This window comes from Strix uralensis, chromosome 12 (assembly GCF_047716275.1).
Source record: "Strix uralensis isolate ZFMK-TIS-50842 chromosome 12, bStrUra1, whole genome shotgun sequence".
NCBI classification, from domain to species: domain Eukaryota; kingdom Metazoa; phylum Chordata; class Aves; order Strigiformes; family Strigidae; genus Strix; species Strix uralensis.
Genome location: NC_133983.1, coordinates 9,277,566 through 9,295,351, shown reverse-complemented (window position 1 = coordinate 9,295,351; position 17,786 = coordinate 9,277,566). Strand labels below are relative to the sequence as shown.

Sequence of the window (17,786 nt, the reverse complement as noted above, 5' to 3'; positions counted from 1 at the left end):
GTGTGAAACTGACTACATAGACAGTAAATCACAGGTACTGGTTGCTACTTCTTGACTAAATATTTCAATGCTTTTTGGATGTGTGGGTATGTATTGAAGCAAAATGCAAAGATCATTCAATACGTAAGGGCTAACAGACTGGACTGCTACAAATACAAGTCCTTTGTTAGTCCACTCTTAATATGAATTTATATTTCAATATTTGCCTAAACCTGAAGATACTAAATTTAGTATACATTTCTTTACACATTTAAAACTTTTTTCATGGTTTCCAACACTGTACTGGCCCTAATGCCACTCAGATCATAAAGTGACTTTTTGCCTAAAGCCCATCCTCAGGAAGAATTTTGGCAATTCTGGTTTGCACTTACCTGTGAGTCATCCGTGTCGCCCACACCTTGAGCAGCCTGTGCCGGCCCGTGTCTGCAACCCCACCGCACAGGAGCTGCGAGTTACACAGGTAGGCTGGAAAACATTACAGGGATTACAGAAAGGTTCTGCATCCCCTTTTCAACGTGTTGTAGCTGTTGAAATATAGGTGCTTTTGGAGCCAACATTTCTGACTGTTTTCCGAATGCCTTCTGTAGCACTTCTTGGCCACTAAGAGAAAGGGGGTGAAACCTCAAACACGCACTAGAAGCTGTGATATTATCTTTCTCCACCTGCAGTTAGGCTCTGTTTTCCCTAGGAGCTTTTAACAAATACAGGAACTATATACTACACTGGCGAAGCACTCCCTGGTGTGATTGCAGCTATGCCAGCAAAGCTGTGTTTTGTACCAGTGCAGGGCTGCTCTGCCCCCACTCCCATGTGGGACAAGCAGCACAGAAAAAAGTCGCACGGGAACCACCAGACAAAGGCCCCACGTCGCACTGCAGAGCTCTGCTACCGGCCCCTGCCTGGGGAGGCTCAGGCTTTGGAAAAAAGGGTCAGACAACAGTGCTGCACCCTGGTGTAGGCTAAGGAGTGACTCCAGGAGCTGCAGGTGTCCAGCACGTCACAGATGCAGCTCCGGGGCAGGAGCAGAAAAGCAGACAGCTCTCCCTCTGCTTTCTTGTGGTAGCTTTCACCCCCACACCCAAACTGGATTTCTTTGGCCCCTAAGAAGGCACGTATCGAGACAGCACCATCCCTTGCCACGGTGTGTGCTGTGGTTATAACAGACTGTTCAAAAATACCACAAAGCAACTCAGCAGATTCATGGCAAGTGTTCCTGCACTTTTGTACATATTGTCTTAGAAAACAAAATTTTAAAAAGCAGCATTTGTCTATTAGTGTTCAAATATTGCCCAAGTACTGTAAGATACCAGAGCACCTGCAGAAGGGGATCACAGCTCTGTTTTTTTCCAGCCCTGGGGTCACAGTCCAGCCCCTCTCTCCAGCTTGACTTGTGCTGCTCATGAATGGAGCTCATATACCAGAAGAGATGAAGAAGATGGAACAGGACCACAGCACTCGCTCTCGTGCTTTGGGGTCCCCTACTTTTCAAAGGAAGGGTGGAAAACCAAACTCTTCCTTTCCTCCACCCCTGCCCATGGTCTGGTCAGGGTTCAAGGCAGATGCAACACGCAGCTTAGACACCAGCCTGCTTGGCACTGCCAGGCTGAGCGTGGCCCCAGCACCCTGGCCCCATGCCTATGTTTCCAGTACAGGTGGGGAAAGTTATGCAGCTCAGAATAGGATCCCCACATGGGAAGTTCCCCATCTCAGCACAGTGAATATACACCTAGTTTTAACTAGTCATCAGGGAGACACAAAGACAAAGGCATGTGCTTCAGTACAGCACTACTAAAGCAGCTCTCAGAGTTGCGTGGAAACATCAGTTCACTCTTGGGATTCCCAACACAGAACCTTTTCCTGAAGATAGACACCTACATCCTCCTTTTCATTTTTGAAGGCCTGCCCAGAAGTGATCACGCATCATTCCACACCCAGTGTCAGGCACAGAGCCTCCCTTCTCAGTATCTCCATTGTCAGAACCTGCTGCCTTGCATTTAGCACAGAGATGGCAGCACAGGAGCCATTACCAGAGCAGCTGATGTACGTTCCCAGCTAGCTTTTCTTGCAAGGGCATGTCTACAAGCCTATACAGCAAGACACCTTTCCATTTCCCATCTTAAAATGTTGCCTGTGAGTTAGGAGTATGCATACATTATGAATGAGAATAATGAATTGGTGATTTCATTAGCTAATTTTTCAGCCCGTAAACATCTGTGCCATGGCTTATGGAGAAATAATCAGGTAGAAAGCTAACACTTTTTCTAGAAATGGATCATTTTAGTACAATGATTTTGTTGCATAATGAGATCTAAGAAAACTGTCCTCTTCAGAATTAAGTCATTCCTAGTTTTGTTATATTAGGGTTCATAAACTTATCACAAATCAAAATTTTGAGTCTAAACTCTTTCTTACTGTCCATGCAATGCTATTTCAGCAAAATAACTAGCAGAATAAAAACCATATCTATCATTTGCCTCATACTTCCATTTTTTTTGAGAAAGGTGAAACTTTTCTCAAGCTAGAACTTCCACCTGGCTCTGGTGCTTCCTGCTGTAGGGATGACTTGACTTCAGTTATGCCCAGCAGCCTTCCCTTACATGCAGTATGACTACATGTGTGCAACATGACTATCAACATCAGCAGGAATCTAAATGTTGAAAACATTGAATGCAGTGTCAACAAGCTGTGCCCGTGCACTTGTTAATAAACTTGCTATATAAACTAATTTGGGCATTGACTACACGTCCTTGAAAACATTTTTCCTACAAAATATCATTTACATGCTCCAAGCCCAGACACAGTACAATGACAACCAGTTGTGCTCTAGTTCAGTGCAGCAATTTTGAAAGGCTCTAACTGTGCATGTTCCTATGCCAGAGTCTTGCAAAGCCTTGCACATCGTGGGAATGGGTAACCACATCATCATTTCAGCTGTCACAACTGCTAAACATCTTTCTTGATGATTATGATTCATTCAAGCAGGAGATACCATGAGAACTACACCTCACTAACTTTCCAAAGGTGTCCATGGTCCTTAAAAGGACTGTTTCTCTGACTGGAGATATAACTTACCTCATTACCATATGATATGTTTAAAAAGAAAGGGAAAAAAAAAAAAAAGCCTGCTAATTAGCTCTGTTGGTCTGTATGATGGCAGTTTCAAGTGTCAGAAGTACAGCACTTACACAGAGCTGCAATACCTGTGGGCCTAGAAGTCCACATGCTTGAAACACAGAGTCTCCTACCAAGGTCCCCAAGGCCTGATCCAGTATCTGTGCACTCGTATACAATCCAGAAAGCTTTCTTTTTTTTTTTGTACTGAAACAAAGAAGCACAGAGATAGGGTCAAGGCAGCTATAGGCCATCGGGTCCTTTGCATTCTTGCTGACCTGAGTAAAAGTTAAGAATATTATAAGCTAGCAACGCTTTGTCGTGCCCAGGTTCATAGCAGGTGTTCTTACCTCACCTCAACCTACCATGGGAGCCTGGGAGGTGCATCCGGAAGTGAACACAGCGCCAGACACAGGAACGTGGCTTTCGCTTTCTCCCAATCTTCCTTCCTCCTGGGGCGCAGAACGCTCTCTGCCGTGGGGTGAGCCATCACTTTGTGATCTACACACATCAGCCAGCAGTGATGATGCTGCGTGCACTGACAGACAGACAACCTCTGACGCTAAGCTCTTGTATTCCCTTTATTGAACTGTACTAGTTATTGCAATCAGATTAAGTCACATTTATAAAGCAGACCATCCAGTTGCACTGAAACCGATTATATTCATTACATAGTTTTAATCACTGTCCGGTGAACTGGCAAATCCAATCAAAGCATTAGTCTTTAATTAAAAAATTAAAAAGAAATATTCAGACAATAGCCAAGCAATCACATCACAATGCACAGTTACCTAAAATTGCAATTAAAAAGCAGTTAACAAAAAAGAAAAAAATCACACCTAATCTTTAACTATCAATATAATACAAGAAGCAACAAAGGGCAACAGCATCAAAGCAGATTTATCTAACACTATAAATTCAGTCAGAAGCAGAAGCTCTAAAGTACACTAGCTGAAGCAGGACAATAAAAAATACTGAGCATGGAATACTTTTAATCTCTTCCATTAATATTCATTTCCAGCTGCTTATAATAGCAGCGCCTCATGGCCAAATCATTAGAGTTTTACATCTGGGTTGCAAATGACACTTTGATTGGATGTAATGTTCAAATGGTCCTCCCCACTGTGCCACCGTCAAGTCTTCTGCAGAGAGGTGTCCTGTAGTGCCAGTGGCTCACTGTGCGTGCTGGCTCAATGTGTGGTTCTGGAAAGACGAAAAAAGGAGACATGCATGAGGGGCAGAATAATAGAAAGCATGCCCATACCCTCCCACTCAGTACCATTTATGCAGAGCTTGACATAAAAGCTTCTCAATTATTACAAAACAAAATGCAATAAAGAAAAAGTACTCATAAGTAACAGCTGCCAATATGACACATTTGCTTTGTTCTGACAGATCTGTTAATGCTGGCATGAACTTAGAAAAAAAATGCTACAAGCCAAGTACAGCCATGAGGGTTTCTTTTTTTTTTTTTCCTTTCAATACATATAAAGAAAGTGGTAACACTTCACGAGCGAAAACTGCCTTTAGGGATTCCCTTAACTGTAACAATTAAAAAAAAAAAAAACCAACAAAAAACCCCCTGAATTGCAGGGGGAACCCTTGCCATATTTTACTCTTTTATTCTCACTAGTACCGGGTGCAAGTACTGGCAGCAAGAGACACCAGATTGTGACACACACTTCTCAGTCCAAGAAATACTTCGGCAATAACAGCTGAACTGCCAGTTCAGGCACCAGGGTAATATACCCAGCAGAAAAAAGGCTGGACATGTAACCCAGAAGTTAAATCTCTTTAAAGAATAGACTTTGCTCTACACATTTCTTTCAGCAGTTTAGACTCTTTTTTTGTTCCTTTTTTCCTTTTGGTAGATTTGTAATAGCCTCATGTCATCACAGTATCTCGCATCAGAGGATGCTGACCTGTCTTGCCATTTTGTGCAGGAGCCAATAAATCGTGAAGCCAACCTTGGAAGCGTATTTTTAGAGCAGTACCAATTCACCTACATTTTGTGTGCTGACTGAAATCATAGTCCTACAAGTAAGCTCAGCTCTATACGTATGATTATTCAACTATTTGAGCAACTAGAGATGTGCTTCATGACGAACTTTTCTTGAGCTGGGTCCCCAGTATCCCCAAAATTCATTTGCATTATTTCAAGCCTAGGCAATTTTACTAGTCTCCATCTGCCTAATAACAGAGCTGGGCAAGTCCACCAGCTTGAAGAATAAGTTTTTAAACACAAAATGAATTTTGAATCTAATTATTTATTTACAGTGATGAAGCTTTAAATTAAAGTAAGATATTTTAACTTTTCATAAATCATCTGGTTCTTCTACACTATCCACAGTTACATCTTGATCACGAAAAAGAATGATCCTCTGCGTTATCCAGAGTTGACATCTCCCTGATGGAAACCCTCTGTGGAAAGAGCTAATGGGCAGCCCGCGATGCACGGGGCCAGGCAGGCAGGTGTCGGTGACCCCATTTGCAGGCAGGAGCATCTCTGGACTGTGCACTCCCAAAAAGTGACCACCAGGTGTCAGAAGTGCTGCTGAGTTCCTAAATCATGGCAAAAGTTATCTGTGATATTGCGGGCTGCGAGGAAACTCCGCACAATAAGAGTCAGGCTTTAGCGTGCCTGAAGGTTACAGAGGCGGCAGAAGCACCATAGCTGCCGTGCACACAGAAGGAGCCCTTGTGTAATGAAATACAATCAACTGCTGAAATTGCAAAATAACTGTACCTTGTTTAGCATAACACTAGCCCTCTGAGCACAGCCCGGTCTGTGACGTTAAATATTTCGGAATTAAAAAACCTAAGTACTGTGCAAAGACGTGGAATGCTTATCAGGGGATAAAGCATTATATTCGAATAACGTCAAGTGAATTGACAGTTGAAACTACTTTGCTTTTAGAAATTTAACATCACCAAACATAAAATCTGATGGCTTTTTACGTTGCTGTACATGGAGATTTTCCTGACCTTAAGGAGGAATGACCTCTGCAGTGCTAGATGTTATTCTCAAATCAAATAATGACTTTATGGAAGAGGATGGATGGAGCCCTACAAACACAACAGCAGCACTGACAAGTAGCTTGTCCACTAAACCTGAGAGAGCATGAAAATGTGAAAGAATACACAGGTCGCTCTGTGCTCAGACACGCTCCTCAGCATTTTAACAACGTCTGTTTCTCATGCACTTCATTACAGTTCTATTTTTAGGTCATCCTGAATATCAATAAAAAAAGTGAAAGGTTTACCATCATCAAATCAAAAGAAGGGCTATTCGTGGTAGACGAATCCATACTTATTTAGGCAGTGTCATTTAAAAGATAATGCACAATCAGCACTAGATGCATGACGCACAGTCTACAGTCAGGGAACATGATTTCAAACTTGTGTGGCTGCTGCATTGATTACACCAGGCAGGTCAATAAAGGAATGGTATGTGGCTCTAAATCTGATAATGAAGCTTTCATTGTGAGCCCTCCCTCCTCAAACATAGGTTAATAATATGTTCTGAATACTCCTAATACAACAAATATACTGGGTTTGTGAGCAGAGTTTACACAAAGAAACAGATTATACTCAAATCCTGCAGACACTCAGAGCTGGGTCAGGTAGGAGCTGAGAAACTAGCTCTGCCATAGGGCTATCAGTTAAAAAAATATGGGGTTTTTTCATATGCAGATCTTGATTTTGTCTTAATATCTTGGGAGTGTACCACTTACTCCCTTTTCATACATTACTGGCAGTCAATATACTGACTAGTCCCTGGACCAAGCAGCTAATAAATAGAGCCACATTTTATACAGGACCTCACAAACGTATCTGTAATGCCTGCGGACACAAGAGCCTGTGTGCACCAAATCCTCCCTCTGCCTTTCAGAGAGCAGATCCTGCACAAGCCATGTGCACAAATGGTACGTCCTGCACACCCAAGTGCTGGTGAACACCAGACCACCAGGTTCCAGCATGTGCAAATACTGCATGACCACCACTGGTGTGTATTCAGAAGATGCACGAAAGCTTATTCATAGCCTCTGCAACCAGTGTAGGTTTCTCACCTATTAAAATGTATTTTAAGACCACACAAACATGCTTTCCAAAAAAAGTCTGGCAACCTGACTCCTATTACTAGCAACTGTCATGTCTTACCTTCTTGCTTCTACTCCCTCTGCCCCATGCATGTGCAGCTTATTGGAGTTGTGCTTTGCAGATGTCAGAAAGGGTCCAAGATGTTCAGTGCTTATGTCTCTTCTCTCACACCTGTGTTTTGCATATCTGACCTGTGCTTTATCAAATAACTTTATTAGGCACCTCTGTGTGTGCCCATAGACAAAGAAAATTCCCCTGGCTGACCAGACTTTCAGAGCAATTGAGAAATAAGTAAATTCTGGCACTGAGAATGCCCTGTGCCTCAGCAGAAACAGCTTTCACCCTGATGCTCCACTAGGCTGTTCCAGGTGGCAGAATGAAACCATAAAGGCCAGGAGGGAGCGAGGTTTTTGAAATGCGCGATAGTACGGGAATGCTTCTACCCAAGTAGCCTAATGAAACTTCACCCACCTTTCCAGCAGGAGGGTGGGCTGGCAGGAAACAGCTCGGGTGTGATTTTTCAACTCTAGAAGTTATAGTTAAAAAAAAAAATCTTAATGGTGATTTCCAAAGGAAAATAGAGCAGCCACAAAAATGAAGTGACTGCAGGCATGCCTGTGTGTCTTTGCACATGCCTACCCGCTCACAAGGCCATCCATACACGTATGCATTTGGGGGCTGGCAGGAGGCAGGACATAATTTGGAAGCTGAACAGTAAAAATGGTTCTTCACAGCTCCTGTTAGGCCCCTGGTTTACACATGGCTCACAGCTGATACCCCCTGAATACATCATTCTGAGACATTATTGCAGCTGGAAAACTCTACAGCAGCACTAAGTCACCTGTCAAGATCAAGTAAGTCACAGCTTATTTATAGGACAAGGTTGGAAAATTTCTTCTTTTCTTTTCTTCATAATCATGCAAAATGGATAGCAATTCCGTTAGCCACGTCAGTGGGAAAAATGCAACTACCCCAAGCCTCGGGGCTGTCGCAGTGTTTAAGTGGAATTTTCTACTGGCTGCACAATCCCCAAATGAACCATTTGTGGAAGTGTCTGTGACCAAGGAACTGGGCGACAGCTTTTGCAGGAAATAAAAAGATTTCAAAGAATGGTTGATTATTGTCCATGTAGATACTGATTGCTCTCGCAGATCTTCCCTGGGGACACCCCCTGCCTGCCCTCTGGATGCGGATCAAGCCATTTGTGCAGGTCATCTACAATGAATATTTCTCTGTTTTTCTACATGCATTATAATGAAAACACAGGCATGACAGTCTCCATTTTCAGAGCACTGTGTCAAGAAGGAAGGCATCAGGTTTGAAAGATGATCACTTATGGCAGTTCAAAGAACTCTTACAAGCTATATAAAGATCGAGAGAAAAAACACACTCAAAAAAGCAGCACATGATGGAGCAAAGCTCCAAGCCAGGCAGTCAAGCTGGGAGTCTCCCACACTGCAACGATGTTCACTGCCAACAAGTCACAGGTGTACTACACAGGAGCAGGTGAAAAAAATAAAACGCAACTGCGAGGGGTGTGATAATGGTTTGGGGCCATAATACATCCAGTCTATAGTGCCATTGTGCATCTGTTATGTATTTAGATATTTTGTACCAGCCGTTTAGAGGTATACTATCTATGTGCGTAGAAGACCGTATGTTATACAGAGGTTAAGGAATGGCACAAGGCTGGTGATGCCCACCACCCTCAAGTGAAATTCATAAGCCTTCTGCAGTGGTGTTACAGAGATTGGGACTCTGATGAAAGGTTATAAACCTCACTCTGCCCTTCAAAATCCCATGAAAATGAACAGAAACCATTCTTCAAATCGTTTCAGTAGGAATTACGGAGGTAATAGATTCATGCGACAAACAGCCACCATGAAACTTAACTGGTGATTAGCCACTGGGTGACCTGTGCGCATGAGCACGCCGCGCGTTTGGGAGAGGAAGCACGCCGTACGTGCTGCCCGCACACTGCTCCTCCAGAGCCGGCTGCTCGGCCCATGCCTCCCTGGCTGCCCCCACAGCTCGGTGCCTGGGGACACCGGGGATGCTGTGGCACTGCAAAACCACCTGGACTGAAAACACCAACCCTAGACTGGAAACACCAACCCCGGGGGTGATGCACGAACACAGCTGCCTGATCTTGTGACACGGTGGGTAATTCCTATTATTCCCTATATTTCTCCCAACGTGCAGGGGGTCCTCCAGACCCAGGTACCACTTTTACTACCTTGCCCAGGTAGTTTCTCTCCCTGCCTCCTTCCCCCCACCTCCCTGTCCAGGTTTCTGCCACCCCTTCAGGCACCATCCGGCTCCAAGCCCAGGGGTCAGGGGTCTTGGCTGGGGACTCCTTGGGTGTGTGCTGCCCCAACCCCCCCCCTTTTGCCCCTTACAGGGTGGGGCTGGGGGGAACAAGAGAAGCGATCCCTCCACTGACTGTCAACACACACAGCTTGCCAGACAAAAACTAAACTTCAGATTTAGGCATTGACTTGAAGCAAAGGTTCCAGTCTCACGTTTGAACATATATATAAAAAAAAGAGGAAACAAAATCTCCAAACTGCTACAAACAGAAGTTAGAGTGTCTAAATATTTACGAAATACCATCTGCAGCATTCTTTTTTCAAATGATGTTTTGCATCTTTTGAATTCAAACGGGTCCAAAAATCTCTGAGTCATTATTCCTCATATATCCATAAACACACACACACATGTGTGCACAGGTACTATTTCTCTCTAACAGCAATCCATAAAGACGAAAATCTTTATGCCTTGACTTTATAAAGGGATTACTTTAGGCAGAGGACACAACATGACCCTTGCTTTAGCCACTGGAGATTATGCTCTCTACAGAAAGCTGTGAGCCTTAAATTGGTGCTGCTCTAATCCTAAACTGGAGAGGCATTCAAGGGATGCCATGACCCAGAAGAGCAAGAGGAAAAAACCTAAATTAAAAAAAAAAAAACAAACCACAAAACCAAACACTGAAGGGGAGGGAGGGAAAAAAAAAGGAGAGAAAGGGATAAAAGGAGAGCAAGCTTGCTTTACAGGATAAACATATTTATTTTTATTTTTAATTTCTGGTTGCTACTTTCCCTTTGCTATCAGACACTAAAGAAAAATCACCTTTGCACCCCCTTGCAGTTTGTATGTGCTTATTTTTAGAACTGTTTGACAATTATCCAAGGGTCTAAGACTAACAGATGGCCTGTCTTAAAGCCTCATATGTTCACTAGTTTGCACTTCTGACAAACAGTAAATGTACTCAAGAGTGTGCCATAAACAGGGCTGAATGAATACTCAGAACACAATTTAGTTAATACACTTCATTAAAACTGATAGTGGTAACCAATGTTTCCCATAAAACCAGGTGTTAATTGCCCTTCCAGTTGCTTCAGGTAACTCTTAACCAGTGACATTTATATGTTTAGATCATAGTTTTTCAGGAAATACAGTATTACTTCTTTTCTTTCCCCTGGTACTTCACCCACTACATAAAATGCTTGTAACAAGTGAACTCCAAGTTATCATGGTACTCAATAAAAAAAAAAATTGTCAGGCAAGACAGGTTCACATGTCCCTTCTTTATTTGAAGAATCCCTTGAAATGGAGGTAGAGGCAAACGAAAGGTGGCACATCCTTTGTGAAAGGAAACGGCTGCCTGTGTTACTGCTTCCTTCATCTCTGAGCATCTGATAACTTGCCATGCGTCAGTCAGTCCCCGTGTCAGCACACTTTGAGATGTCACTTCAACAGATGCAGTTAGGAAGCTGTCCTTTACAAGTTATTGAATGAAGAAAAAAAAATAAAAACCACTTCGAGTGTCTAAGAAAATACGCCTGGAGGTTTGATGTCAGCTGAAAAGCAAAGTTGCCTGTTTCCAATGAAAATAGCTGCATCTGAGTTACTCTGACGCTTGCACATACTTAATTACTCTGGGGCCAAATACACCTTTCATTGGTACTGGGACACAGAAATACTCATCTGTGCCAGGACAGAACTGGCCCTGGCACCTCTGGGGTTTCTGTACCCGCTGGGGAGGCTGAGCAGCCCCCCTTGGTGCCTGCTCACCGGGGGGACACCCCTGAGCCACCCCAGAAACCTGCCTGGCTCCTCCGGTGACTAGGACCTGGCACTTTGTCTGGAGTCAATGGGAAGATTCAGAACTCGTAAAATATTTACAGGGGGAAAAAAGCTGCTCCACATGTGACCGACTAAATGCTGTCTGCCTTTTTTTTTATATATAAATCTTTTTCTGTGGCTGGCATGATTCTAGATTGAAATGCAACCGACCGGGCGTCGGTCTGTAAAACCCAGACAGACCCAGCAGCACCCCCCGCCCCGCTGCCTGCCTTTGTTCTGCACGCCGGGGGCCATGTGCTCTGCTGCCATGCTGCATCGTCCCAACAATGTACTTGCTCAGTTTTATCTCTATACTTCCACCACTTTCGTTAATTTTAATGTATTCTTGAATTTTCATAGGCATTCCTGTGTTATTTCGGGTTTGAAAAATTACCTTTTTATACAAATACCTTTCTTTAAAGAGTTATTTTTCCCAGCGCCAGCCTTTTCTCACACCAGCTAAGGATTTTTTTTAGATGATTTATGAATTTAATTTCTCTTCTAATTCAGGTTGTTTAGTCCTAATCAGACTTTGACAGCTCACCTAACACGCTTTCCCCCCACTTGAGACTAATAATTCTGTATCATCAGTCTTGTAGACCTGCCATCTCTTTCTATTCTCTAAAAACTCAGAATAAACCAAGGTGAGCCTATTACAAGTGAACTCCAAATGCGAGCCTAAGCCTGGCATAGCCTCTCATATTCGATTAAATGCCTCACCGAAAAGTCTATACGCTTCTTCCAAAAACACTGGGTAAAATGCTGAAGCACAAAAGCAAACTGAAGCCTTTGGGAAAATCTTACCACGGCACTTTGGAAATAAAAACCACAGGAGAATACATTATTAAGAGATAACTGGAGTCTTCTGTTAAGAGAAACTAGCCGTAAACACACCATGATTCACTGAGGCACCCAATGAAACCAGGGAGCTAATAATACATGTCCTGAGGGGCTGCACACTCCTGAGAATTTCACTCAGAAATTCAAATTTATCAGGGTCCTTGTGACTTGTAGTCTACAGTATGCCACACGCAAGATCAAAATAATCTGAGGGAAGAACCTTACGCTTCCTAAATGTAAAGGGAGAGGACCAAATTTAATTACTGTTGGCAGAAATGCATAAAACCATAATATCTTTAGAATTCCTGCACTCCCCCCTCAGCCCCACCGTTTCTCCCTGCCTGGATCCCAGAGCCGCCGCTGATGCCAAGAGCCAAAAGCGCTTGCAGGATCCCAGCACACCGCTCTGCCAGCAACGCTTGGTGCTTTAACCTTGGCTTGGTCAGCCCATGTTTTTCTGGGGAGCTGGTCCCACAGGCACCCCAGTGCTTGGGGCCACAGCCACCCCTGTGCTTCCAGAGACGTGGTCACCCACCCGGCGTACAGCAGCACACATGCCCTTGCCCAGCTTCAAATTAATGCTCCAAATCTGTCCTAATGCATGCAAACACCTCACTTCCAGTCCGTTTTCAAATCTAAGCCACACACTAATCAGAGAAAGCGTCTGCTACCCACAGGTACGCTCCTTCGTCTGTGCTACACCAAAAACTTCAATACATGACCCAGTGCTGACCTGTTTTTATTTACTTATGAGTCCTACTCAGGGAAGTAATGATGTTTCAAAATCATTTGCAAAAGGAAAACCATTTTCCAGGAATCCTTCTTAGGTATTCCTCTCAAAAACGTGATTTGTTGATTTATTTGAAGACTCTCATTAATCCCTCCTTGATCTAAGGTAAATCCCACTGCAGAAGCCAGTTAATTGTTCATTTCTGTGAGGGCTGGCATCATCATTATGGGACCCTTTGTGACTCTTCTATAAACACTAAAATGATTTCCTGATTGGGTCTTTATTATAGGACCAAGACGGCATCCTCTCACACTCTTTTTCTCAAGAAGTACTCAGAGCAAAAAGGAAACACTTTACATAGTACCTTTAGCAGTCACCAGTCAATGTGCATAGAAAGCTTCATTCAGTGATCATTTCCATGGGAATATAGCCCAACAAAAGCCAGGAAATTCAAAGTTGAACCTAAAACTGGCTCCTGAACTTGCTCTGCTGTTCTTCAGTATGGCAAGGGTCACTGAACACCATCTGATTTTTTTGTAGGTTTTTTTCCCTGCAGTTAGATATTCCTGGTGTTAAGGACCAGGTATAAATCAGTTTCAGCCTTAACTATGAATTTTAATGCAGACATTAACAGGGCACCTCTTGCACTCTTCAGTTAGGCAACATTCTCCACTGAACAATGGGAGTTGCAGCTGAACCAAGTTCCCTGGACCACATAAGCAAGTGCAGACAGCCGGACTTCACACGAGCCGTGCCTACCTGCAGCGAGGCTACAGCACATGACAGTCCTTCTATTGGTAATTCTTTTTAAATGTGGCAACTAAAGTAAAATCCCCTGTAATGGGATACTGATCTGACAAATTGTATTGCCTTGTGTTATGGACATATTTTTCTTAGAGGCAGATAAATATTCTGTCACGTGATGCCCACATACTGCTCGGGCTGACAAAATGGCTGGTCAGTGACCTGTTGCCTTGGATGTAATGGCTATTATTGCTGGTTTCTAATTTCAAAAGAGGCATAAAAATCCTCCAAAGCAAGTCTCTTTGCTATAAAATAGCAAGGCCACAGTTTATAGAAGTACTTTACATGCCGCCCCGTTAAGTGTACATGCCACCTGCAGAGCAGAAATCTGCAGACAGGATTGTGATCAGCCCACTGCCCGCTGCCTTGAGGAATTAACCCCAGAGGAGCTAGTAGTGTGAAAGATCCAAGAAGGATTTGTTCCCATAAGTAAGAGAGGGGCCAAAATATCACCAACATGAGTAGTCTCCTCCAGGATATCACAAGACAAAATAACAAGGCAACATTGCTGTGGTAGGTGTGTGAAACAACTGTAACTGTTAAAAAAATGGGTTTTTCCAGTCAGTGCTACTCCATTACAACAGTGTCACTGGTCTCAGGAAAATCTGCCTTCTAAACAGCAAGATACTACATTTTAAACAATCGTGATTTCATGCAAAGACTAAGAGCATGTGTCAGCCCCAAAGGAGAACGAATTTTTCAGAAGTAAATATGTTCTAAACCTCCTCTCCACTCCTTTTGGAGACACAGTAATGTAATGCACCAATGACAGATATGCTATATGCAGTCAAACCTCAATGCCTGTGGCGATTTATTCAGGTTTAACTGTGCAACAAAAACAAATGAGGAGGCTCAGTGGTCAGGCAGGAGCTCTCCCCCAGGGCTGGCGTGGCGTGGGCAGTGCCTTGGCTGTTTCTGCACGGTGCAAAGCCAAGGCAGTTTGGTTCTGCGGATGTGATCTGCGCGGGGGCGACCTCGGGGTGTCCACACCGCCTGCCCAGGACATGGCACAGAAGACACATGAGACGCTCTGCAGCAAACCAGCTCAAGCACAGATGAGTTGATAAACTCAGGACTGCTGCTGCCAAATCTGGGCTGGCTCATGCAGAGTTGGGGTGACGGAGCCTCTCTGAACCCAAGCTGACCTTACACAGAGCCATAAGCTGTCTCTACACTGATCCCATCAGCACATGCGGTCATACCTCTATCAACTAGATTTTTCCAACAGAGACCCATTGCTTCATTAAGGATACACTGTTTAGTATCTTGTAAGTTATTCTATTAACATGAAACATGAAGAAAGAAGACAGCATTAGCAATCCATCCATTAGCAGTTACTGCACAAGTTGGGTCACTGCACATGCGCAACCAGCCCATGCATCAAACATTCCCATCCCATTTTCATTTAACATAAGCAGAAACCGCAGATCAGGCACAATCTGGAAACAAGCCGTATTCTAAATTATTTTATCTTTCTTCCTTTCCCCTCTGGTCAAAAGGAGATATAAAACTACTCTCAAAATACAATATTAAAGTAGAGTATTAATTACACAAACATTAGTATATGATTGAATATACTTCTCTGAAAGCAACTTCAGAAAGAACGAGCAGCAAGGCTGTTCCAGGGCTGTTTTCAGGTCCCTGGAAGTAGGCTGGGTAGAAAATACCGACAACCTTCCTGCAGGAGCATGGAGGTGCAGGCAATGACAGCCTTATACACAAGCCCAGGTGCAGAAAAGCAAGTTACCAACTGACTTTCTAACTACACCTTCTCCTTCTGTTCTTATCAGGCCCCATTTTTTCCTGACTACTACGTCATGCTTACTCCATGTATCTGACCTCACAGTGCAATGAGAACAGGTAAGGCAGTGAAGAATTAGCAGGAGTCTCTCTTGTGCTCTTTAAAATCACCCTGGGAAAACTGGCCCTCTGGATCAGGCCACAGGGCAGGACTCCTGTCCTCAGCTTGCTCTGGCAGCCAGTGCTGGAACTGCTGCTCCCACTGCCTTTCACTGGCCAAGGAGATAAACCCTAGGATTACACCCTAAATCGCTTACTCAGCAAATCAGAGGTACACACAAGGCCTTTTAAATTTCTTCATGGAACTATTTTTCAAATTCCTTCTAACAGTAAAAGTGATGGGGGCTCTGCCAGCACCGCAGCAGTAGGCAACAGCAGTACAGTATCACTCCAGGATTTCCTGTCTGGAATTTAGGCTTCACGTCTGAAATACAACACACACACAACATTTGTATGACTGAGGAAACACAAGACGCTTGCCACACATTTATTATCTTCCTGGGGAAATGATATAGAGGACAAAAGAGACTATATTTACTCCCTCCCCAGCTGCTTTTACAATCTAATAATTTATTTCTCCTGGACATAAATTTCAGATTTAAACGAAATCCCCAAAACCTAAAGATGCCACATGGTAGAGGCTAGGGCAGTATTTCTTTCTATTTTGGAGATGGAGTGCTTAATGCATTGCTCTGTTAACCAGTAGCCTTAAATTTCAGGGGAAAAAAGAGACAAGCAATTAGACTGTGGCAGACCCTAGATGCAAATACAGGCGACTGTGATTACTACCTTCATACACAGAGTTAAAAATATCTGGTTATTGAAAATTATTTTCTCAGTCCATGGGGGTTTATCTAGGTTTAGGCTGAGATGTTTATTTTTTCTGCAACAGCCGTACTGGGGGATTCTTTTACAACATTTTCCTTACACAGTAGTTATATATCATTCACATTTCTGAAAACTGAGGTGCTTTCTATGATGTAAGAAATCTCCGCAATTAGAAATAACCATATCCTCTTTCAGAAAAATAAAACAAAACACATCTCCAAACCCTTCTAGTCAGCAGCTAAGATAGCAGTGCTCTTAAAGGCAAATGTAAAAATCCAGGGTATAAATTCATGTTAACTGTTACAAATATATCCATCTGTTCACAGACTAACTAGTGACTCAAACTGATGAATCCACTGAAATGCAATTTTCGAGCCCACTAGCGTCTGTTCTCTTCTAGTAATAAAGTAAATGCTTTTCAATAACTGTGCTGCTTTTGAATGCCAATTTCCATTTAAGTAGGTTTGGGTTCCCTCTAAAAAAAATAAAATTAAAATAGCAAATGCCTTTTCTTTCCAAAGGTCAAACTAAGCTTTTAAAGAACAAGCGATGTTTCAGCAAGGCAGAGAGGACAAAACTCCAATCAGATAAATGGGCTGTGTAATGACTGAGAACCATGGCTGCCTCAGGTTTCCTGAATGGGCTGTAGGATAGAATTTGGCACAAACAGTCTGATGTTGAAGCTTATATCTCTTTTACTGCAGACAAGAAATTCACTAAAATATATAAATAATGAATGCGGCTGGGGATCTCTGCTGGTACTACTGCTGGTTCTGCAAGATGCAGGAGCAGAAACATACACTGCTCCATGTTTTTGTTATTAGTGAATCCTTGTTCTCCAACAATAAACACAGAATATTTTATCTGAAATGGCTTCTGCAGCACATACAATATAAGTTTCAGCTCTCTAAAAGTGCCAGCAAATTGCAGAAAGATAAGTTACAAAGACGTACCTAATTTGCTGTGATGAATTGTGTGCATGCTTCAGTGATCAAAACTGCAGCTGAGACCTATTATATTTAATGATCTAGACATTTCTTGTGAAAACACTCAGGCATATACTGTTATGTCTGGACAAGCATCCCCGGTTTTGCTCTAGCAGCAAGCAAATGAAGAGACTGAACTTTAAAAAGGATGCTGTACACCACCTTTGACGAGCGCTTTAAAACAGAGGCTGATCAAGCTCCACTATTTTCTTTAAACAATGCTTATGCTCTGCCCTTTCTAGTGCAGCATCCCTCTTCCTTTGAAAAATGAAGCCAGTTCCTTTGGATGCTAGCGACACTTACAGGAGGAAACGGAGCTAATCTGTGCTCAGACCCCAAAGTATGTTCCACAGCAGCTACTACAGCAGAAGAAAATCAAAGGGGCTCTATTAGAGATCTCTTCCTACCAGCAAAGAAAAATGTGACAAGACTTTTTGAAGAGAAAACAAAATGAAAAA

General features: G+C 43.1%; 1 protein-coding gene across 2 annotated transcripts in view; it reads right to left on the bottom strand.

The window, feature by feature from the left end:
* Positions 1 to 3,679: 3,679 nt before the first annotated feature.
* Positions 3,680 to 17,786, bottom strand: part of ZNF423 (zinc finger protein 423) — a 236,272-nt gene continuing 222,165 nt past the window's right edge. For both annotated transcript variants that reach the window (XM_074881702.1, XM_074881703.1), the window contains one exon: positions 3,680 to 4,314. In XM_074881702.1, coding sequence (XP_074737803.1) covers positions 4,285 to 4,314 — 30 coding nt within the window. In that variant the 3' untranslated portion in view covers positions 3,680 to 4,284. The remainder of the gene's footprint in view (positions 4,315 to 17,786) is intronic.